At 41.5% G+C, this 25,544-nt stretch overlaps 1 protein-coding gene across 36 annotated transcripts; it reads right to left on the reverse strand.

Annotated features, from left to right (window-relative positions):
• Nucleotides 1-18: 18 nt before the first annotated feature.
• Nucleotides 19-20,572, reverse strand: LOC118385056 (mucin-5AC-like). Of its 36 annotated transcripts, XM_052520858.1 has the most exons (38): nt 20,231-20,571; nt 15,203-15,303; nt 14,345-14,545; nt 14,164-14,238; nt 13,868-13,915; nt 13,592-13,665; nt 12,935-13,476; nt 12,757-12,802; nt 12,603-12,640; nt 12,234-12,367; nt 12,020-12,143; nt 11,830-11,909; nt 11,235-11,279; nt 11,060-11,104; nt 10,970-11,014; nt 10,790-10,924; nt 10,565-10,744; nt 10,475-10,519; nt 10,170-10,237; nt 9,957-10,006; nt 9,730-9,769; nt 9,580-9,614; nt 9,329-9,456; nt 9,100-9,220; nt 7,957-8,714; nt 7,578-7,803; nt 7,240-7,393; nt 6,886-7,053; nt 6,550-6,672; nt 6,407-6,452; nt 6,206-6,309; nt 5,957-6,081; nt 5,279-5,550; nt 5,064-5,166; nt 4,606-4,889; nt 4,341-4,442; nt 1,573-1,728; nt 19-734 (listed from the first exon to the last, which is right to left on the reverse strand). In XM_052520858.1, exons 1-38 carry the CDS (start codon nt 20,317-20,319, stop codon nt 637-639), a joined length of 5,208 nt encoding a protein of 1,735 aa, XP_052376818.1. In that variant the 5' UTR covers nt 20,320-20,571; the 3' UTR covers nt 19-636. The 36 variants fall into 36 exon arrangements, with proteins under 36 accessions (XP_052376818.1, XP_052376814.1, XP_052376816.1 ...); XM_052520854.1 differs by lacking the exon at nt 11,060-11,104 and having other exon boundaries at nt 10,565-10,789; nt 10,880-10,924; nt 10,970-11,059; nt 11,145-11,279; nt 20,231-20,572; XM_052520856.1 differs by lacking the exon at nt 11,060-11,104 and having other exon boundaries at nt 10,835-10,924; nt 10,970-11,059; nt 11,145-11,279; nt 20,231-20,572.
• Between the last annotated feature and the right edge of the window lie 4,972 nt (nt 20,573-25,544).

Raw genomic sequence — 25,544 nt, forward strand, 5'->3', positions numbered from 1 at the left:
GAAAAATACAACATCAGATTAGCTTAAAATAAAACATTTCATGTTATTTATACAATTGTTATTGGTGAAATAACGTTTAATTATACACCCATTGTTATGATGCCTCTTTAAAATATATACACATAATATATCTCATGGAAATATCTGGATTCTGAGTACAGTATAAAAGAGCTTTGCCTTTATCTTAAATTAAATCAAACCAGGAAGTGACAGTGTTAGTATGTGTCAGCGCACGCCTCTGAAGAATGCTGAAAAAAACGATAAAACCTGTTGTATGCAGTCATAGGATGCCGCTCGTGAGGATCTACAGTAAGAGTTGGGTTTTTCCTCCGTGCTACTGTAGATACCTTTTCAGTACAGTACATGTATTGATATTCACAATCATAGGTGCCAGCCCAGACGAGTTCATGATGATAGGTCAACTGGACGAAATCCATGAGCATGCTGGATCTTCAGTGATGTCCCATCTCTTCAGTGTGGTCTGTCACACACTTCCATTAAACTACTAAATGCAGCATTAACATTCAAATATTTCATATAAATGTAGAAAATACTATGAAACACACTGTCTCACGTAAGTCCACTCCCCTACCAGCCTACACTTGGCCTAGTATTTTACAGGACTTCGGCTGCTCTCTAACTCTGAGTCCTGAATTGGCTGTTCACCTCATTGAGGACCACGTCTGAGTTGAGCTCCTCAAGGGCTGTGATGGTTCTGTCGTCAAATAGACTTCCTGAAATGGTACACATCAGAGTTACAGCTTATCCTGCACACAAGTGACTGCATTTAGAGTGGTATTTCTGAGATTAACGCTACATTAAAGGCCCACGTATAAGGAAAGTAGATTACGGTGGATACCCTTACAGCAAAACCACTCGATTTCACCTGTAGTTGTGTAAATTCGAGTATCTTATTTTCAAGGGCCAAATTATTCTGGTGATTCACTGTTTATAACTAAACGTATGAAATCCTTTCCAACCGTCTGGCAGCAGAATGGATGAAGGGCCTTTTTCATGACCAAGAGCAGATAAACTAGCAACAGGAGAGCAGAGACACATGTGACTGTTGGAATCAGAGCCAGCTGGCAGCCAGCAGCTGAGCCAGGCACATGGGCGGGGGTACAGTTAGATACAGTCACTATTTGATTGGATGGGTTAAGCTGACTAAATCCCACTGTAGAGTGTCATACATAGACACACATTCTCACACACTGTTGTATACAAACACACACCAGTTACTGTGCACCATCAGTAAGAGGCTGAAAGAGGCGCTGTAGACGTGGCCCGGAGCTCAAACAGTACAGCTAGCTCCAATTCTGGGTAAAATGATGTTAAAGGTAAAAGGTCATCTCAGAGCCCGTCACAGAGGTTTCCTAGGTTACATAGGTCATCAGTGACATGGAGATGAAGGGCTTGCTAAGCCATCCCCTGCTCTGGTTTAATATTATGACGTGCTTCCACATTTGTCAGGGCAGAAAGTAGATCAGCATATACAAAAAGTATTTCTCTATTGTTGTCTGACCCATATTGGTTGTTAGTAATCCCTGACCCCCTCCGGGTCCCCATGCCTACCTGTTGCTCCACTGGGCCGCTCTGGGGAGTCACCGGTCAAGAAGGAGGAGCTGGAGGTATGGTTGAACTGGGAGGAGTTGCCGGAGCGGAAGGACGTGGCTCTGGTCACTGACAATGACTTCTTCTCTGTCTTCTGTGTAGCCGTGCGGCTCCAGTCTGTGATGAAACAAGAGTTCATTAAAATAGTGTACATTAAATTACATAAAATATATAAATTCAGGGAAGCAAAAGTCATTCCGCTACCCAAGAATAGTAAAGCCCCTCTACTGGCTCAAACAGCCGACCAATCAGCCTGTTACCAATCCTTAGTAAACCTTTGGAAAAAAATAGGTTTTGACCAAATACAATGCTATTTTACAGGAAACAAATTGAAAACAGACTTCCAACACGCTTATAGAGAAGGACATTCAACAAGCACAGTACTTACACAAATTACTTATGATTGATTGGCTAAGAGAAATCGACGATAAAAAGATTGTAGGAGTTGTTTTGTTAGACTTTTGACATTATCGATCATAATCTGCTGCTGGAAAAACACGTGTTATGGTTTACACCCCCTGCTATATTATGGATAAAGATTTAGCTGTCTAACAGAACACAGAGGGTGTTCTTTAATAGAAGCCTCTCCAACACAATCCAGGTAGATTCCACTGAGCAGCTGTCTAGGTCCAGTACTTTCAAAAATCATTACTAATGACCTGCCACTGGCTTTGAGTAAAGCGAGTGTGTCTATGTATGCGGATGACTCAACACTACACACGTCAGCTATTACAGCAACTGAAATGACTGCAACACTTAATAAAGAGCTGCAGTCAATTTCAGAAAGGGTGGCAAGGAGTAAGTTAGTCCTAAATATTTCAAAAACTAAAAGTATTGTATTTGGGAAAAATCATTCACTAAACCCTAAACCTCAACTAAATCTTGTAATGAACGTGGAAATTGAGCAAGTTGAGATGACTAAACTGCTTGGAGTAACACTGGATTGTAAACTGTCATGGTCAAAACATATTGATGCAACAGTAGCTAAGATGGGGGGAAGTCTGTCCATAATAAAGCGATGCTCTGCCTTTTTAACAACACTATCAACAAGGCAGGTCCTACAGGCCCTAGTTTGTCGCCCTTGGCCTAGTGTTCAGTCGTGTGGTCAGGTGACACAAAGAGGGACTTAGGAAAATTACAACAGACTATGAGAGGCGCACAGTACTACATAGAGCCATGACTATATGGAACTCTATTCCAAACCAGGTAACTGATGCAAGCAGTGGAATCAGATTTACAAACAGATAGAAATACACTGTATAGAACAGTGGGGACTGTGAAGAGACACACACACAGATACAGACACAAGCTCTATCACGCCAACTCTACACACACGTACATTGTAATATTGTTGTATGGTGGTGTTATACATGTTGTATTGTAGATATGTAGTGGTGTAATAATGTTATATGTTGTACTGTTTTATCTTTTGTTTAATGTGTGATGTAAGTGCCTTAATGTGTTCGGACTCCAGGAAGAGCTGCTGCTGCTTTGGAAGGAACTAATGGGGATCCCTAATAAACCCCAGGAAGAGTAGCTTCTGCCTTGGCAGGAACTAATGGGGATCCCTAATAAACCCCAGGAAGAGTAGCTTCTGCCTTGGCAGGAACTAATGGGGATCCCTAATAAACCCCAGGAAGAGCTGCTGCTGCTTTGGCAGGAACTAATTGGGATCCCTAATAAACCCCAGGAAGAGCTGCTGCTGCTTTGGCAGGAACTAATGGGGATCCCTAATAAACCCCAGGAAGAGTAGCTGCTGCCTTGGCAGGAACTAATGGGGATCCCTAATAAACCCCAGGAAGAGCTGCTGCTGCTTTGGCAGGAACTAATTGGGATCCCTAATAAACCCCAGGAAGAGTTGCTGCTGCCTTGGCAGGAACTAATTGGGATCCCTAATAAACCCCAGGAAGAGTTGCTGCTGCCTTGGCAGGAACTAATTGGGATCCCTAATAAACCCCAGGAAGAGTTGCTGCTGCCTTGGCAGGAACTAATTGGGATCCCTAATAAACCCCAGGAAGAGCTGCTGCTGCTTTGGCAGGAACTAATTGGGATCCCTAATAAACCCCAGGAAGAGTTGCTGCTGCCTTCGCAGGAACTAATTGGGATCCCTAATAAACCCCAGGAAGAGTTGCTGCTGCCTTGGCAGGAACTAATTGGGATCCCTAATAAACCCCAGGAAGAGCTGCTGCTGCTTTGGCAGGAACTAATTGGGATCCCTAATAAACCCCAGGAAGAGTTGCTGCTGCCTTGGCAGGAACTAATTGGGATCCCTAATAAACCCCAGGAAGAGTTGCTGCTGCCTTGGCAGGAACTAATTGGGATCCCTAATAAACCCCAGGAAGAGCTGCTGCTGCTTTGGCAGGAACTAATTGGGATCCCTAATAAACCCCAGGAAGAGCTGCTGCTGCTTTGGCAGGAACTAATTGGGATCCCTAATAAACCCCAGGAAGAGTTGCTGCTGCCTTGGCAGGAACTAATTGGGATCCCTAATAAACCCCAGGAAGAGTTGCTGCTGCCTTGGCAGGAACTAATTGGGATCCCTAATAAACCCCAGGAAGAGTTGCTGCTGCCTTGGCAGGAACTAATTGGGATCCTTAATAAACCCCAGGAAGAGTTGCTGCTGCCTTGGCAGGAACTATTGGGGATCCCTCATCAATACAAATGCATGGAAGGTTCTTCTCTTCTTCAAACTACACATATGTTGTAAGATGTAGGTCAACAAGTCTTACCTGAGTTCTCTGCCAGTCTCAGTCTACCACAGCAGAGGTAAGTCCTCCACTGCCTCCTCACGTTCTCCTTCACAGCGCAGTGGAACACAAAGATAAAGAACCCTGCAAAAGAACACACGTGTCAGGCAACTACACTTTTGTTACACACTTGGCAACAGGTTCCCCAAGAAACTCCTCAGGCTTTGTGTTAGTGTCTTCTCTGAGAACATTAATGGTGAATTCATTTTCAAATCACACAAAAATCTGGGAGAGTTCTAAATCTCACCTTGAAAGGAGTTGAAGATGGCGAAGAGGTACATGAAGGCCAGGTTGACAGGCCCCCAGGCAAAGAAGGCAAAGCCCCAGGTGAGGCCCAGGAGTAGGGTGATCCCAACCACACTGCGCAGGTCCTGCAGCCCGTTACGGTGCCTCATGTTGTGGGGGTTCTGACTCTTTATCCGACACAGCTGAACCATCACCATCACAAACATGCTGAGGTTCAACAGGAAGATGACACAGAAGTAGGCCACCACAGATACGTAGAAGGCAATGTTGTTCTTCAGCCAGCAGCTGTGTGAGAGGAAAGGAGTGAAATGCATGAGACCATATTTGAATTGATCAGCTATCCTATTATGTAAATGTGAGTACTGGTATAAATGTCATGATGCACAAACAAGCACTCCATACCAATGCTTTAGCTGTAAATTGGCATGTTGACTATTGAACAAAATGCAAGGGACTTACAAGTCATCTGTAGGGGAGTTATCTGAATACTTTCCGTAGCTAACGAGGCCGTAATTGTTCTTATCAACAGCAATAACGACGATGACCACAAGGAGTGGGACGCCTATGACGAGAGACAACAGACTACATTGAACTGTAAGTAACTGTTACTTTTGTAAGAACGTGGCGGCTGTTCTTCACTCTGATGACAGTCCCAGAATCACTTTTTCACTTACCCCAGCCGACGAGAGAGAACTTGAGCATGTAGCGTTTTATGTATGTGTTGAAGACCTTGACGAGGGCCAGGTACATGTGGACGGCCTCCAGGCCCATCCAGGTGAAAGAAGCCAGCAGGAAGTAGTGCAGGAACCAGGCGGTGGAGATGCACAGGCCCACAGCGTCAGGGTAGAGGGCCAGCCAGGCATCCACCAGGAACACCAGGTTTAAAAACAACAGAGCCACACACAGCTGGATCAGGATCTTAGATGGGATGTCCTTACGCAGTTTCCTAAAATAATTAGGATTGGAATTAGGATGGTATTACATTGATTACAGCTTGTTTATATGTCTTTGTATTTAGATCAGTTCTCCAGGTGGGTGTCATCAAAATCAAATCAAATCAAATGTTATTTGTCACATGCGCCAAATACAACAGGTACCAACAAGCCCTTAACCAACAATGCAGTTTTAAGAAAACAGAGTTAAGAACACATTTACTAAATAAACTAAAGTAACTAAATAAACTAAAGTAAAATTTTTATTAAAAGTAACACAATAAAATAACAATAACAAGGCTATATACAGTGGGTACCAGTACCGAGTCAGTGTGTGGTGGTACAGGTTAGTCGAGGTAATTTGTACATGTAGGGGATATCATGGATATCCTGCACTGATCACAAGGGGCTCAGACTCACCCAAAGGCCAGGTAGGTGAGCAGAGTGACGGAGAGGAAGATGGCGGAGATACCACAGCCGATGTAGGTGATGTAGGTGAGGATTGTGGCCTGGAGATGATTGGTTATGCCCGTTCTGGAGATGTCCTGGGAGAAGAAATACCAAAAACATGTTGTACACATTGAAATTATTCTAAAAATAAGTCCTTGAATGTTGACAAAGACTGAATGGGAGAGCTCACATTGCACCCCTGTCTCAGGAAGTACTCACCAGTAGCACACCGAAGCTGGTGAGATGGTTACAGGCACAGACAGTCTCATTTTCTGTGCTGTTCCTGACAGAGCAGCCTTTTCGGTTCCAGCCTCCTGAGCCATCTACGAGAAGAAAAAAAAAACGTTTTATTCTTTAATACCTGTCAATTGTCAGAGATAGTCTTCCTTTCATTTTGGGAGACACAAGAGAAATACATACCATTCAAGCCAAAGTCCCAGAAAACACATGAAACCACGACATTTGCCTGTGTAGACAAATGATGAAGAGAAGACAGAGTGTTAAATCCTTCTCAGGATGTCCCATCCTTGACGTAGGGAAAACGTCTTGACTGTTTGACTCACTGGGACGGGCTCAGTGTTTCTCAGGGTGATCACCACGTCCTGCTGCAGAGATTTGATTGACAGGTTGGCCACACTGGCTCCCAGTATCCCACTGTACAGCCTGCTGTCTCCCAGGGCTCGGTCCTAAGGAACGGCATGGAAAGAATATGGCATTCATTATTTTACTACATTATCTACTACTATTATTTCACAGTTCTTCATTTCTGACCGATTTATGTTACTTTTATCCAAAGTCATCATATCTATATAAATAGCAAGGGCTGCTTAAGTAGCAATACATGTTTAGGCTTGGCAACAGGTTGGGACAGTACTGAATACAGAGGAGCAGGTAAGCACCTGGAACACAGTGGCCTTCTGGTAGAAGTTGAACTGGAGTCTGGATGCTTGTAGCTGCTGCTCATGGGAGAGGTTCGCTGTGAGGGAGGAGGGGAACGTGACGGAGCCCTGGGGAAGGGAGGACGCCTCTGTTCTCACACTTCTCCTGGCTCTGCCATCTCCACGGATCTGGAGGGGACACATTTCTCTATGATTAACACTTAGCAACAAACAGCAGTTATGTGTCTATCTACATAACAGACCCTACCAGACATACGTCAGAGCTCAGGATGTCCTACATTACTTCTGCGTGTATTTTGACGGCAACCGAGGCTACAGTATTTACTATTCAGTGTTTCCTTACTGGAAGGTTACCTGCACATTGTTGGGGTCCGGGATGGAGAAAGATGTTTGCTGGAAATTAGTGCCGTCCACTGTTTTGATAGCGACAGCAACCGACTTGGTTAAAATCGTAGCCTCTTGCTGAACGACCAGCTTCAGGCCCACCGTATCAACAATCCCAATGATCCTGGTAGAAAAATCAACTGTTATTCTGTTATTCCAGCGCAGGCTGGTCAAGGTCATTGCTAAGATTTCTTCCGGTTTTACGAAAATGTTGTCACTGTCTCTTTACTGGCTTTATATAAGTGCTCATTTCTGGTACAGCACAGCAAGCAGCATTACAACAGATTGTTTAAACCCAGGCAGCTCACTTGGTGGAGGAGGAGGCCAGCGTGTCAGAGGAGGCACCCAGCAGGTTGCTAACGATTTTGACAGAGGTTTTCCCCAGACCCAGGCTGACATTGGGTCCGGCCAGCAGGGCCTCTAGCTGGGACACCAGCTGGTCCACCTGGGAGGAGTTGAGCTTGGACACGTTACTAGTCAGATCCAGCAGCTGATTGGCCTGCTCTTCACTACTAGCTGCTGTGGTGTTGGGCGCTGTGGGGGAAAAGGATCCATAATAAAAACGAGGATGTTATCAGAGGGTAACTTTGACTTTGGGTTTACATTTTAAATGTAGATTAATGTGGCAGTACCAGCTATGGCCCAGCTAGGTCAGAGATCAGCTTGGGTTAGTATCCTGAGGGTTACCTGCGGTGGTTGTTGTAACAGCTGTCGTGGTGTACTTTGGGGAAGCTGTTGTGGGATTCACTGGTGGAATGATGGGTGTTGATGAGTTTGTAGTGGTATTACCCTGGGTTGTCATGGCGATGGTTGTATTTGGAGCTGATGGTGTAGTATTTGGAGCTTTAGAAGTGGTGTTTAGTGGAGCTAATGTTGTGTTCAATGGGACGTAGGGGGTTGTTGTAACAGCTGTCGTGGTGTACTTTGGGGAAGCTGTTGTGGGATTCACTGGTGGAATGATGGGTGTTGATGAGTTTGTAGTGGTATTACCCTGGGTTGTCATGGCGATGGTTGTATTTGGAGCTGATGGTGTAGTATTTGGAGCTTTAGAAGTGGTGTTTAGTGGAGCTAATGTTGTGTTCAATGGGACGTAGGGGGTTGTTGTAACAGCTGTCGTGGTGTACTTTGGGGAAGCTGTTGTGGGATTCACTGGTGGAATGATGGGTGTTGATGAGTTTGTAGTGGTATTACCCCGGGTTGTCATGGCGATGGTTGTATTTGGAGCTGTTGGTGTAGTATTTGGAGCTTTAGAAGTGGTGTTTAGTGGAGCTAATGTTGTGTTCAATGGGACGTAGGGGGTGTTTAGGTGTATAGTGACATTGGGTGGAGGAGGCAGTATTGTTGTTGCAGGTAAAGTGGTGTTGGCCATTGGGCTGGGCGATGTAGAAGGAGGCATGGGGTCGCACATTTCATTCAGGAGCACACACACATTTTTCCCTTGTTTGCTAAACAGAGAAAGGGACAGATACATGTAGATCTTCAGTGCATATAGTCAATGATATATTTAAGCAATAAAGCCCGAGGGGGTGTGGTATATGGCCAATATACCACAACCCCCGAGGTGCCTTATTGCTATTATAAACTTGTTACTAACATAATTAGAACAGTGAAAATAAATGTTTCGTCATATCTGTGCTATATGGTCTGATATACTACGGCTTTCAACCAATTAGCATTCAGGGCTCGATTTATAAATAGCTATATAACTTAAATGTACAAATAACAATGTGCAATTTCCTTTCTCTCCATCATTTACAGTGTTTTACACAATTACAAATGTGTAACAAAGTTTTGATGTCTTTGAAGCACACAAAGAGAGACTGAACTGACCAGCTGACAATGACAGTGGTCTTTTCAGCCTCACAGAACAAAGTGGTGTTGAGGTTGATACTCTCCCAAGTGAAGGTTGAATTCAATAGACCGCCACTGGATCCTGGGTAGCCACAAATGGCTGTGTGAAATGTATGAACACAAACAGTCAGAAACACATACTGTATAATGTATATGAATAAATACACAGATGCTGTCAGCTTCCCCCATCCATGGTATGGCTACTCACCTGCTCGGGTCACCGTTCCATTATAGCCAATACCATGCTTGTCATTGAACACAGTCATCAATGCAGTACTGACTGCACATATAGGCACCGAACGGTTGAGGCGCACGATAACCCTGCAGCTTTGGAGACTGGTAATAAAACAGTAATGGTATAGTTATTAATAAGTCACACCACCATAATCCCTCCACATAAAGGGCCGTCTTGAATGCACTGTAAAGGTTTTTAGGCCTGCAAGGAGTACAGGAACTCACTTGGTATTTGCGCCATTGCATTCCACATGAGCATCCTGTGTGAAAACAACACAGAATAGCTCATAAGGTTTCAAATGATGTCTTTACAGAGCAACATAAAACAATGAAAGCTCATTGTGGGGTTGGGGTATCATCTCATAATAAAATCACCTGGTAGATAGTTGATATGATGGGCAAGGGACAGGGAGGACTGGAACAGAGAATTAAGTCAGAAAACCTATATCAAACAAAATATCAAACCTAGTGTAGCAAGGTATGGCACTGTATGTACTGTTGGGGTTCATTTGAGCTGAAAGGATCTAATTGGAAAGTGTGAGCATATCGATGCTAAGCAGAGAGAAAACTGTTGTATAACAGATGAAGAAATTAGGACATACTGTGTCTCTGAGGAGTTGTTGCAGGGTGGAGGAGTTTTTAGCTGATCAATCTGGGGAACACAGCGCACGCACGCACACACACACGCACGCACGCACGCACGCACGCACACACACACACACACAAACAAACAAATATGCATACAGTTACAAACACACACACACACACACACATATATATGCACACAAACAGGTGACACAACAGAAACAACTCACCATATAGAAGATTTTTGAAATATTCATAGTGGGATCTTTGATCTGTATGCCCAAAGTATAGTATGCAGCTATAGAGAGAGGGAAGGAGAGAGACTTATCACATGGTGGGAAAAGAACAAGTGTAGCGGGTCCATCACAGTATCAGTCAAATGAGCAGCTGATTGTAAATATTGTATTTACCTGTACCAGTAAGAGGAGTAGTTGTAAATATTGTATTTACCTGTACCAGTAAGAGGAGTAGTTGTAAATATTGTATTTACCTGTACCATGGCAGTAAGAGGAGTAGTTGTATATATTGTATTTACCTGTACCATAGCAGTAAGAGGAGTAGTTGTAAATATTGTATTTACCTGTACCATAGCAGTAAGAGGAGCAGTTGTAAATATTGTATTTACCTGTACCATAGCAGTAAGAGGAGTAGTTGTAAATATTGTATTTACCTGTACCATAGCAGTAAGAGGAGTAGTTGTAAATATTGTATTTACCTGTACCATAGCAGTAAGAGGAGTAGTTGTAAATATTGTATTTACCTGTACCATAGCAGTAAGAGGAGTAGTTGTAAATATTGTATTTACCTGTACCATAGCAGTAAGAGGAGTAGTTGTAAAGATTGTATTTACCTGTACCATAGCAGTAAGAGGAGTAGTTGTAAATATTGTATTTACCTGTACCATAGCAGTAAGAGGAGTAGTTGTAAATATTGTATTTACCTGTACCATAGCAGTAAGAGGAGTAGTTGTAAATATTGTATTTACCTGTACCATAGCAGTAAGAGGATTAGTTGTAAATATTGTATTTACCTGTACCATAGCAGTAAGAGGAGTAGTTGTAAATATTGTATTTACCTGTACCATAGTAGTAAGAGGAGTAGTTGTAAATATTGTATTTACCTGTACCATGGCAGTAAGAGGAGCAGTTGTATATAATGTATTTACCTGTACCAGTAAGAGGAGCAGTTGTATATATTGTATTTACCTGTACCATAGCAGTAAGAGGAGTAGTTGTAAATATTGTATTTACCTGTACCATAGCAGTAAGAAGAGTAGTTGTAAATATTGTATTTACCTGTACCATAGCAGTAAGAGGAGCAGTTGCAGACAATCTCCGAATCTGAAAAGCAGGAATACGGTACTTATCAAGATAGAGGGGTTTACCATCATTACAGTGTTAATATGTACAGTACCTATCAAAGGTTTGGACACACCTACTCATTCAAGGGTTTTTCTTTATCTTTACTATTTTTCTACATTGTAGAATAATAGTGAAGACATCAAAACTAGGAAATAACACATATGGAATCATATGGTAACCAAAAAAGTGTTAAACAAATCAAAATAGATTTTAGATTCTTCAAAGTAGCCACCCTTTGCCTTGATGACAGCTTTGTACACTATATATATTTTATTTCTATTTCTATCTATTCTTTATTATTACTTTTATTGTTTTTATTTCACTTTGACCTGCATTGTTGGAGCTCGGAGGTTAAGATATTCATTGTACCCTGTAATTACACCTGCCACACTATACATCTGACTGTTTGAAACACCCACTGAAGATTGAACTGGCAAATGAATGTGTCTGTCTGTTAAATGTGGAAAAGGAGTATTACACTATCACATGGGTAAATGAGCAAGGGTGAAAAAAATGTCATAGTTTTTACCGATGGGAGGTTTAGGGGGCATACCACAGTCCATTTGGGTTTGATTTCCAAGTGGTACGTAAACAGTCCCTGCATGTCCACTGTAAGATACAACATGTTCGTATCAGAGGATGATTTGATACTAAAGAAAAACTTCAAACACAGAAACAGCAGCATAGTTTTACATTTTCCTGAGTGATCTCCAACTGACCATGAGATATTGACAGGCCCTGGAGTGTGACACGTGTTTGGAAGAGGGAGAGTGCCATTCAGGAAGCCGGTGCACTTTGCAAAACCATTACTTGGAGGCAATTGGCCTGCACACAGACCCTTACCTACAAGTAACAAGCAACAGACGTTAGGCTCAGGTAAATGTACATTCCTATGAGAGATTTCAGATTCACATTAGGGCAAGTGCGACTCACCCACTCTCTCCACTCTATTTCCCACTATATGGGTTTGTATGGAGCTGTTCTCCTGACCCAGCACCAGGGCTCGCTGTAAACAACAGGGAAACGTTGGCTTCCTCGTCCTCAGCAGCACAGTGCAGTTAGTCCTCCTGGAGGGTTTTGGGCAGTATTAAGGCATGGAGCGGGACAGAGGATGCTGAACTGTAGTATTGAAATTAGTAGAGGTATTTCCACCACAGGAGGCTCTTGAGGGGAGGACGGCTCATAATAATGATTGTAATGAAGTGATGTCTCGATACCACTCCATTAATTCCATTGCAGCCATTACTATGAGCACGTCCTCCCCAATTCAGGGGCCACCAGCCGCCTGTGAGTTCAACTAACCTGATCCCTGTTTTATTGACACACGTCACCTCAATGTCCTGTAAAGATAAGAGTTTTGATTCAACTCACATACTTTTACAGACAGAGAAAAAGTGCCCTCTAATGTTGACATGCACATTAAGGCAGGTTTGTCTGGAGAGAGATGTCGTCTTACTTGAAACAGGCTGGCAGCAGTCATATTTCCACCTTCATGCTCCTCACTACAGAACAGACGGTGAATAAACAGAGATAGCTTCAGAAGAGACATTTCTTTTGATATTCAAACAACCTTTTCTGTACATCTACAGTATAAATTTTAATGAGCAATAATGACGTGGGACTGAATACTTTACCTTGTGGTGCTATGGGGCCAGCTGGAAGACAGAGTTGTCATGCTATGGTTGTAGGGTGGGGCGGACATGCTACGGTTGTGTGGGGGAGTACTATTGTAAAGCAAAGTTGTCATGTTAGTTGTCAATGTTGTCATGTTGAAGTTGGTGAAGTCCTGGGATCGTGTTGTCATGTTGAAGTTGGTGAAGTTCTGGGATGGTGTTGTCGTGGTGAAGTTGGTGAAGTTCTGGGATAGTGTTGTCGTGGTGAAGTTGGTGAAGTTCTGGGATGGTGTTGTCGTGGTGAAGTTGGTGAAGTTCTGGGATAGTGTTGTCGTGGTGAAGTTGGTGAAGGTCTGGGATGGTGTTGTCGTGGTGAAGTTGGTGAAGTTCTGGGATAGTGTTGTCGTGGTGAAGTTGTATAACCATGTTGTCATGTTGTAGGGGGTGGGATATGTTGGACTGACAGAGGTAGTTGGCAGTGTGTCAGTCAAATTTGTGCCATTTGCTTGTTCAGGGTTGGAGGGCTCACAGGAGTCCAAGACAGAATGAAATAAAGCCCTGAACTGAAACAGGAAAACAATGCTGTCACATTTCATGTATAACTAAACAAACGTACAGTTTCAACAGGATTCATCACACATCAGTCAATCAAGTTTCATTCACTGTCTTCTGGCCTACCCAGCCACTGATGTCTGATTCATTCTTCAGATCTCCAGTCACATCCACCGCAAGGACCATCCAGTAGTACACAGCTGTTAAACATACACATTACATCGTACATTTCAAATCAATCAATCAATCATACTTTATTTATAAAGCACACCCCCCCCCCTCCCCCAAAAATGCAGTTTAACGTAAAGTAATTAACATAAATAAGTAAAATAACAATGGACATGAAAGACTAATGCCTCAATATCATATATTCATATTATAAGCATGATTCATTAAACGTACACTGATTGGCACAGAGCTGTGAGAAGTTACAATGCACCTCTGCTGACTCTGAAACAGAGAGGGGAGAGGAGATATGTGAGGATCCGTGCAAACCAATGCAACAGGAAATGCAAAATTGTAGTGTGTTCGAGGTTTAAAAAGGCTTCATTATAATTCATATTTCCTGTTGCTGCAAGATTATTTTCCTGCTCCACACAAACTCCTCTATTATACAGAGACATTATCACACATACAGCCAATAGTATGATTACTCACTGTGTTAAACCCCTCCACTATAAATGAGGCTGTTGACCTACCCGTAGTGGCATTAGAGGTGACTGTTATTGGCAAAGGAGTGGAGGGTCCTGGAGATGTGGCATTTTTAGAGGTCACTGAAATGGAGAGACAGGAGTCTATTTGTTGGCTGAGTCCGACTGTACAATGAGTGTCATTGAATGATGAGATTTGAACATACTGTATAAGGATTATCTAACTTACTGTTGGTAGTGGACGTTATGATGGGCGAAGTCGAGTGCAGAATAGTGGATGGAGATGGCATGGTGGATGCCATTGGTTCATTAGTCATGTTGGATGAGGCAGTGTGCAGTGGTGATGGGTGAGGGGTTGTGAGGGATGTGGGGGGTGGGGTCGAGGATGCATTAGACATGAGCACCGAGATTGTTTCTACAGAGGCATCTCCTGAGAACAGAAACAGAGAAGTCAACATTGGTCAGTGTAATGACAACATTAGACACTCGGGCCACTTCCCCAGATCAGGGAGCCCGACAGACAGTCTGTGTTAACAAGATAAGTGAACAATGCCGAAAAAGTTCAACAGATTAATGCACCAGCCAGAATGGCCAGTAAAAGCCTACTGTTAAGAAGTCGACTGGCTGTTGACAACAGGCCTTTTTCCATCCACTACAACAAAAACCTACCCAATCCTTCCTCTTTTCTCAACTGTTCCTCTTTCCCTCCTCTTCCTCCCTACCTCTCGGCCTTAGTGTGACTGTTTCCCTCCTCTTCCTCCCTACCTCTCGGCCTTGACTAACAACATCTTTGTCACATTTCTGGATGTTTAGTTGCAGGTGAGACTCAAACCAGACCAGCAGGTTTTTCTATACTTAGGAGATATAAGGCATTGCCTGTGTGTGTTGACGACAAGTAATGCTGAGTGACCGGCATGTCAGACTACTCCAACCTTACAGTAGGATGGGGATTCTCAGAATCCCTCTGCAGACAGCTACACAGACTAATGAGACATTCCTCAACGGCCTCTCACTACAGCCTTTGGATTGTGTTCTGAAAAGGTGTGTTTCTGACGTTCTGTGTTGTTTACTGGTTGTAACGCCTCACCTCTGGCTACATGGAGAAGAAGGACCAGCAGGGATATCCGGAGCAGGGTTGGATGTCTCCTAGTTCCCATGTGTTGGAGATCAGAGGCTCTGGCCATCGTTCTGTAAAACAACAGTTCACAGCATCAACGTTAACAACTCAGAAATCAATCCCAACATATTTCATTGTTAAAGCAACTCTGTATCAAGTCTGATGAGAATCCTTTACCACAAATGAATGAAAATACTTTGATTGCACTACTGAGAGAGTGAAGGTGTGGTGAGACCCAACGAACCCATGTCTAAAAAATAGATGATACTGTCTAGATTTAGCCAAGGTCTAACTGAAAGACCAAGAGATAAGATTTTACTGATGATACACATATGAGGAACACACAGACACCATACATCCTCTCTACAGTATAAGGAACACACAGACACCATACATCCTCTCTACAGTATAAGGAACACACAGACACCATACATCCTCTCTACAGTATAAGGAACACACAGACACCATACATCCTCTCTACAGTATGAGGAACACACAGACACCATACATCCTCTCTACAGTATAAGGAACACACAGACACCATACATCCTCTCTACAGTATGAGGAACACACAGACACCATACATCCTCTCTACAGTATGAGGAACACACAGACACCATACACCCTCTCTACAGTATAAGGAACACACAGACACCATACATCCTCTCTACAGTATGAGGAACACACAGACACCATACATCCTCTCTACAGTATGAGGAACACACAGACACCATACATCCTCTCTACAGTATAAGGAACACACAGACACCATACATCCTCTCTACAGTATAAGGAACACACAGACACCATACATCCTCTCTACAGTATGAGGAACACACAGACACCATACATCCTCTCTACAGTATAAGGAACACACAGACACCATACATCCTCTCTACAGTATAAGGAACACACAGACACCATACATCCTCTCTACAGTATGAGGAACACACAGACACCATACATCCTCTCTACAGTATGAGGAACACACAGACACCATACACCCTCTCTACAGTATAAGGAACACACAGACACCATACATCCTCTCTACAGTATGAGGAACACACAGACACCATACATCCTCTCTACAGTATGAGGAACACACAGACACCATACACCCTCTCTACAGTATAAGGAACACACAGACACCATACATCCTCTCTACAGTATGAGGAACACACAGACACCATACACCCTCTCTACAGTATAAGGAACACACAGACACCATACATCCTCTCTACAGTATAAGGAACACACAGACACCATACATCCTCTCTACAGTATGAGGAACACACAGACACCATACATCCTCTCTACAGAATAAGGAACACACAGACACCATACATCCTCTCTACAGTATAAGGAACACACAGACACCATACATCCTCTCTACAGTATGAGGAACACACAGAAACCATACATCCTCTCTACAGAATGAGGAACACACAGACACCATACACCCTCTCTACAGTATAAGGAACACACAGACACCATACATCCTCTCTACAGTATAAGGAACACACAGACACCATACATCCTCTCTACAGTATAAGGAACACACAGACACCATACATCCTCTCTACAGTATAAGGAACACACAGACACCATACATCCTCTCTACAGTATAAGGAACACACAGACACCATACATCCTCTCTACAGTATAAGGAACACACAGACACCATACATCCTCTCTACAGTATGAGGAACACACAGACACCATACACCCTCTCTACAGTATGAGGAACACACAGACACCATACACCCTCTCTACAGTATAAGGAACACACAGACACCATACATCCTCTCTAAAGTATGAGGAACACACAGACACCATACATCCTCTCTACAGTATAAGGAACACACAGACACCATACATCCTCTCTACAGTATGAGGAACACACAGACACCATACATCCTCTCTACAGTATGAGGAACACACAGACACCATACATCCTCTCTACAGTATAAGGAACACACAGACCCCATACATCCTCTCTACAGTATGAGGAACACACAGACACCATACATCCTCTCTACAGTATAAGGAACACACAGACACCATACATCCTCTCTACAGTATGAGGAACACACAGACACCATACATCCTCTCTACAGTATGAGGAACACACAGACACCATACATCCTCTCTACAGTATGAGGAACACACAGACACCATACATCCTCTCTACAGTATAAGGAACACACAGACACCATACATCCTCTCTACAGTATGAGGAACACACAGACACCATACATAATCTCGATTAGAACAGTCAAGATCTCATCTCGGATGTCTGATTGATAAAATATATACATCAATATTAAAATCTACATGTTTTTCTCTGAATAAAATATTTTGGGTGTGTCTTCTGATCCCTCAGAAACAAATGTTGTTTTAAATACCTGTGTTGATATCTTTGTTATTTCTTTGTTATTTCTGCGTGTCAGTTACAAATGGGAATTTGATACAATAGGGGAAGCATCCATGTGTTAATGCTATTGTCTTACATAACACTAATATGGAGTACATGACTCTAAAGTAAACACAATACTGAGTGCCTGTTCCGACACACTTCAACTTACACTATCAGTTGTGTCCTGAAACGATATTACAATTACTCTGGTCCATTCACCTGGAGAGCTGCAGAATATGTCTACTGGATGATTTTTTTAAACATCAATTGGAAACCACACACACACACATTCTGACACTGTTTGATCATTCCTATGTGGGATAATATTGACAGTCTGGCAGAGATGTATGTTCAAATCAACAATGCTACTATAGTTTATTATTTGTACATATTAGATTGTATAAATGTGATTAGTTCATGCTGTCTTCCTATTTTCTGTGGTATTGCAAATGTCAAATCAGAACATGAACACCATATAGACCTAGCTACAAGAACATATATTGAAAAATAACAACACTGTAAAATAATCTATATTGACCAATAACAACACTGTAAAATAATCTATATTGACCAATAACAACACTGTAAAATAATCTATATTGACCAATAACAACACTGTAAAATAATAGACATTGACCAATAACAACACTGTGAAATAATATACATTGACCAATAACAACACTGTAAAATAATCTATATATGCCAATGACAACACTGTGAAATAATCTATATAGACCAATAACAACACTGTGAAATAATATACATTGACCAATAACAACACTGTAAAATAATCTATATATGCCAATAACAACACTGTAAAATAATCTATATAGGCCAATAACAACACTGTAAAATAATCTATATAGGCCAATAACAACACTGTAAAATAATAGACATTGACCAATAACAACACTGTAAAATAATCTATATTGACCAATAACAACACTGTAAAATAATCTATATAGGCCAATAACAACACTGTAAAATAATCTATATAGGCCAATAACACTGTAAAATAATCTATATAGACCAATAACAACACTGTAAAATAATCTATATAGACCAATAACAACACTTTAAAATAATCTATATAGGCCAATAACAACACTGTAAAATAATCTATATAGACCAATAACACTGTAAAATAATCTATATAGGCCAATAACACTGTAAAATAATATATATAGACCAATAACAACACTGTAAAATAATCTATATAGACCAATAACAACACTGTAAAATAATCTATATAGACCAATAACACTGTAAAATAATCTATATAGACCAATAACACTGTAAAATAATCTATATAGACCAATAACAACACTGTAAAATAATATATATAGACCAATAACACTGTAAAATAATCTATATAGACCAATAACAACACTGTAAAATAATCTATATAGACCAATAACAACACTGTAAAATAATATATATAGACCAATAACAACACTGTAAAATAATCTATATAGACCAATAACAACACTTTAAAATAATCTATATAGACCAATAACAACACTGTAAAATAATCTATATAGACCAATAACAACACTGTAAAATAATCTATATAGACCAATAACAACACTGTAAAATAATCTATATAGACCAATAACAACACTGTAAAATAATCTATATAGACCAATAACAACACTGTAAAATAATCTATATAGACCAATAACAACACTGTAAAATAATCTATATAGACCAATAACAACACTGTAAAATAATCTATATAGACCAATAACACTGTAAAATAATCTATATAGACCAATAACAACACTGTAAAATAATATATATAGACCAATAACAACACTGTAAAATAATATATATAGACCAATAACAACACTGTAAAATAATCTATATAGACCAATAACACTGTAAAATAATCTATATAGACCAATAACAACACTGTAAAATAATATATATAGACCAATAACACTGTAAAATAATCTATATAGACCAATAACAACACTGTAAAATAATCTATATAGACCAATAACAACACTGTAAAATAATATATATAGACCAATAACAACACTGTAAAATAATATATATAGACCAATAACACTGTAAAATAATATATATAGACCAATAACAACACTGTAAAATAATATATATAGACCAATAACACTGTAAAATAATATATATAGGCCAATAACAACACTGTAAAATAATATATATAGACCAATAACACTGTAAAATAATCTATATAGACCAATAACAACACTGTAAAATAATCTATATAGACCAATAACAACACTGTAAAATAATATATATAGACCAATAACAACACTGTAAAATAATATATATAGACCAATAACAACACTGTAAAATAATCTATATAGACCAATAACACTGTTGCATCATCTATCTCAACATACTATTATTTTTGATCTACACATTTAATAATAGAAATTGCAACCATAACAGACAACAGAAAAACTATTCACCCTCAATGTCAATGGTAACGGTCAATCTCAAATCATTGGCCGCCTGGACCTGTAGCCTATACGTAGGTAGGCTACAGTAGGTCTATGCCCTGAACAACAGAGAAAGATTCTGTGAGGAATATGTTTTACCTGGTGAAACACTGCATACGGACACAGCGCACTCCACCACACCACATAGCTGGCGCCTTGTCGGGGTTGTCCTCATCTCCAGAAAACATGTATTTCTCATCAGCGATGCAACAATATAGATTTAGACCATTTTCAGCACTGACCCCCTGATAGATCAATTTAATAAATCAAGTTTAGGATCGTTCTTCCCCTCTCAGACCGACGTAATACCAACAATGGTCCTTAAATAAGCAAATATACAGCACAAACAAAAGCGCAAATGTTTCGTTACTCTAAAAATAGTCCAGGCTTCTAAACCAACGTGAAGACACTACCTGTGACTTTCCCACCATCATTAGGTGACATGTGGGACACACCCCTAAGACGTCAAAGCCAGTTCTGAAAAATGTACTGTTCTCGTCATTGACTGCACCTGACCAAGAGACACAAAACTTTTCTGAAAGAAAATTCAACAAGGCTTAAAAACCTCTTTTATTAACACATTCGACTTGTCACTCTCCTTACCTTTTTCAACTTTTTATCATTTTGTTTTTGCTTTTTTATAATTATTTTCTGGAATGTAAGAGGTGCAAAGTTTACAGGTGTAAACTGCTCAGTGAATCTGGCTTTAGGCTACAGTTTATCCAGTTCTCACATGTTACTAGCTAGCCTGTTAATCTTGAATATTATATGATATTTAATCATATTTCTATATTAATGGAGTTGAAAATAAGTGGATTAAGTAATGAAGAGTTAGACCCAATGGAGTGGCCAGACGCTTTCTGCAGTGTCTGTCTTTTTAAGGTCAATCGACCTTAAGGGTTAATCTGTTTGGAGGTCAGTTGTTTGGCCCAGATGGTTTCAGGGTCACAAGGTAGAGCATAGCTGTGTCTGTTGTTCTAAGGGCTGTACTTGTCTAGCCTGGTGCCCGGGGATTGAGGTGTGGCCCATGGCTCAGTGTGTTGCCATTGTGTGGAGCTAACTCAAAACCGGTCAGGCGTCTTCTTTTCTTTTCATTTCAGGGGGTTGAATTTAGAAGCTTTTCAGCTTGTGGCTTCTATCAATGTAATTGTCTGCATCATTTCCAATCCCCATATATATATATATATATATATATATATATATATATATATATATATATATATATATATATATATATATATACAGTATATATTATTTTAAATATATATATATATATATATTTCAAATATATTTTCCTTTATTATTTTCCCCCAACCCTACCACCCCTCCCCTAATTGGAGTAAACTAATGGACAAAAATACTTAGGTTTCTACTTCCAGTTTATACATACTATATACAGTTGAAGTCGGAAGTTTACATACACCTTAGCCAAATACATTTAAACTCAGATTTTCACAATTCCTGACATTTAATCCTAGTAAAAATTATATGAATATGAAATGTTGGAATAATAGTAGAAAAATGATTTATTTCAGCTTTTATTTCTTTCATCACATTCCCAGTGGGTCAGAAGTTTATATACACTCAATTAGTATTTTAGTAGCACTGCCTTTAAATTGTTGAACTTGGGTCAAACGTTTCGGGTAGTCTTCCACAAGCTTCCCACAATAAGTTGGGTGAATTTTGGCAACATTTCTCCTGACAGACCTGGTGGAAATGAATCAGGTTTATATGCCTCCTTGCTCGCACACGCCTTTTCAGTTCTGCCCACAAATTCAGGGCTTTGTGATGGCCCCTCCAATACCTTTGACTTTGTTGTCCTTAGCCATTTTGCCACAACTTTGGAGATATGCTTGGGGTCATTGTTCATCTGGAAGACCCATTTGCGACCAAGCTTTAACTTCCTGACTGATGTCTTGAGATGTTACTTCAATATATCCACATAATTTTCCTTCCTCATGAAGCCATATATTTTGTGAAGTGCTCCAGTCCCTCCTGCAGCAAAGCACCCCCACAACATGATGCTGCCACCCCGTGCTTCACGGTTGGGATGGTGTTCTTTGGCTTGCAATCATCCCCCTTTTTCCTCCAAACATAAAGATGGTCATTATGGCCAAAGAGTTCTATTTTGGTTTCATCAGATCAGAGGACATTTCTCCAAAAAGTATGATCTTTGTCCCCATGTGCAGTTGCAATCCGTAGTCTAGGGTTTTCTATGGCGGTTTTGGAGCAGTGGCTTCTTCTTTTCCGAGTGGCCTTTCAGGTTATGTCGATATAGGACTCGTTTTACTGTGGATATAGATACTTTGTACCCGTTTCCTCCAGAACGTGGCACCTTCAGACGTTTGAAAACTGCTCCCAAGGATTCATATTTTTCTGAGGTCTTGGTTGATTTCTTTTGCTTGTCCCATGATGTTAAGCAAGGAGTCACTGAGTTTGAAGGTTGGCCTTGAAATACATCCACAGGTAAACCTCCAGTGGATTCAAATTATGTCAATTAGCCTATCAGAAGCATCTAAAGCTATGACATAATTTTCTGGAATTTTCCAAGCTGTTTAAAGGCACAGTCAACTTAGTGTATGTAAACTTCTGACACACTGGAATTGTGATACAGTGAATTATAAGTGAAATAATCTGTCTGTGAACAATTGTTGGAAAAATTACTTGTGTCATGCACAAAGTAGATGTCCTAACCAACTTGCAAAAAGTAGTTTGTTAACAAGAAATGTGTGGAGTACTCCAACCTAAGTGTATGTAAACTTCCAACTTCAACTGTACATTTTACAGACACAGTATATTTTTTATGAGTTATATTTTGTTTGTTTTTACTCCCATTTCTCAACCCCTCCCATCTATCTCTGAAGACCATCCAGTCCCAGCCTTCAGCTCCCCTCAACCCCTCCCATCTATTTCTGAAGACCATCCAGTCCCAGCCTTCAGTTCCCCTCAAACCCTCCCATCTATCTCTAAAGACCATCCAGTCCCAGCCTTCAGCTACCCTCAACCCCTCCCATCTATCTCTGAAGACCATCCAGTCCCAGCCTTCAGTTCCCCTCAACCCCTCCCATCTATCTCTGAAGACCATCCAGTCCCAGCCTTCAGCTACCCTCAACCCCTCCCATCTATTTCTGAAGACCATCCAGTCCCAGCCTTCAGCTACCCTCAACCCCTCCCATCTATTTCTGAAGACCATCCAGTCCCAGCCTTCAGCTACCCTCAACCCCTCCCATCTATCTCTGAAGACCACCCAGTCCCAGCCTTCAGTTCCCCTCAACCCCTCCCATCTATCTCTGAAGACCATCCAGTCCCAGCCTTCAGTTCCCCTCAACCCTCCCATCTATCTCTGAAGACCATCCAGTCCCAGCCTTCAGCTACCCTCAACCCCTCCCATCTATTTCTGAAGACCATCCAGTCCCAGCCTTCAGCTACCCTCAACCCCTCCCATCTATTTCTGAAGACCATCCAGTCCCAGCCTTCAGCTACCCTCAACCCCTCCCATCTATTTCTGAAGACCATCCAGTCCCAGCCTTCAGCTACCCTCAACCCCTCCCATCTATTTCTGAAGACCATCCAGTCCCAGCCTTCAGCTACCCTCAACCCCTCCCATCTATCTCTGAAGACCATCCAGTCCCAGCCTTCAGCTCCCCTCAACCCCTCCCATCTATTTCTGAAGACCATCCAGTCCCAGCCTTCAGCTACCCTCAACCCCTCCCATCTATTTCTGAAGACCATCCAGTCCCAGCCTTCAGCTACCCTCAACCCCTCCCATCTATTTCTGAAGACCATCCAGTCCCAGCCTTCAGCTACCCTCAACCCCTCCCATCTATTTCTGAAGACCATCCAGTCCCAGCCTTCAGCTACCCTCAACCCCTCCCATCTATCTCTGAAGACCACCCAGTCCCAGCCTTCAGTTCCCCTCAACCCCTCCCATCTATCTCTGAAGACCATCCAGTCCCAGCCTTCAGTTCCCCTCAACCCTCCCATCTATCTCTGAAGACCATCCAGTCCCAGCCTTCAGCTACCCTCAACCCCTCCCATCTATTTCTGAAGACCATCCAGTCCCAGCCTTCAGCTACCCTCAACCCCTCCCATCTATTTCTGAAGACCATCCAGTCCCAGCCTTCAGTTCCCCTCAACCCCTCCCATCTATTTCTGAAGACCATCCAGTCCCAGCCTTCAGCTACCCTCAACCCCTCCCATCTATTTCTGAAGACCATCCAGTCCCAGCCTTCAGCTACCCTCAACCCCTCCCATCTATCTCTGAAGACCATCCAGTCCCAGCCTTCAGCTCCCCTCAACCCCTCCCATCTATTTCTGAAGACCATCCAGTCCCAGCCTTCAGCTACCCTCAACCCCTCCCATCTATTTCTGAAGACCATCCAGTCCCAGCCTTCAGCTACCCTCAACCCCTCCCATCTATTTCTGAAGACCATCCAGTCCCAGCCTTCAGCTACCCTCAACCCCTCCCATCTATTTCTGAAGACCATCCGGTCCCAGCCTTCAGCTACCCTCAACCCCTCCCATCTATTTCTGAAGACCATCCAGTCCCAGCCTTCAGCTACCCTTTCTATTTGCCATATTTTTTTTCAACTGTGCTCTGATGTTTCAGAAAAGTTACGAACCTTTCTATCCACATAGCTTCTACAGATTTCAAATTAAAGAAAAATGTTTTTGCTTAGAGTATTACAATGTTATTTATTGATTGACTATGACTTTTCAAAACACCCAGCAGTGCTATTTGCAGAGTTAACCAAAAACAAGCTACATATGGACAGTATCAAAACAAATGATCTTATGATTCTGTCTCTTTCCAGCAAAATCTGCAGAGCTGGGATGGTTGTATCCCCCATATATATAACATTCTAATGGTTGCAAGAATTTTGTATAATACATTTAATTGAAAAACTCAATGTTTTGAATACGGCGTTGTTTTGTGTATCAGTTCATAAACCATGTGCCATGGAATCGGTACATTGAAAATCTCTTACCAACTATTTTGCAATCTATATGACACAGCTGTCAGTTTTTTGGTCCTTTAATTAAACTGATATACTTTTTTATTTATCACAATTTTCTTTAATTAACCAGTTCTTCTCTTTAATGCAGAGCCGCCAGACAAGTTCCTTACTTTCTCCCCCTTCCACTTGCCTCTTCCATTTTTGTGGTAATGCTGCAAATAGTCAGTCAGGTGTGTTTCCACTTTCCAATGTTGCATAAAGACTTGGAAAGAGTCCTAGTTATGATGCTGAACATATGAGTGGGCTATGGTTACGTCAGAGGAGGATATGTTCTGAGTTGGACCTGCATCATTACTGTTACACTATGCACCTGCTTGACAAAGTTCTGAGAGCGATCCCGCCTCTGACTCACCAATAGTCTTTCTCTGCTCACATGCCACACCTGTGTTCCGTTT

This window comes from Oncorhynchus keta, chromosome 6 (assembly GCF_023373465.1).
Source record: "Oncorhynchus keta strain PuntledgeMale-10-30-2019 chromosome 6, Oket_V2, whole genome shotgun sequence".
Lineage (NCBI taxonomy): Eukaryota > Metazoa > Chordata > Actinopteri > Salmoniformes > Salmonidae > Oncorhynchus > Oncorhynchus keta.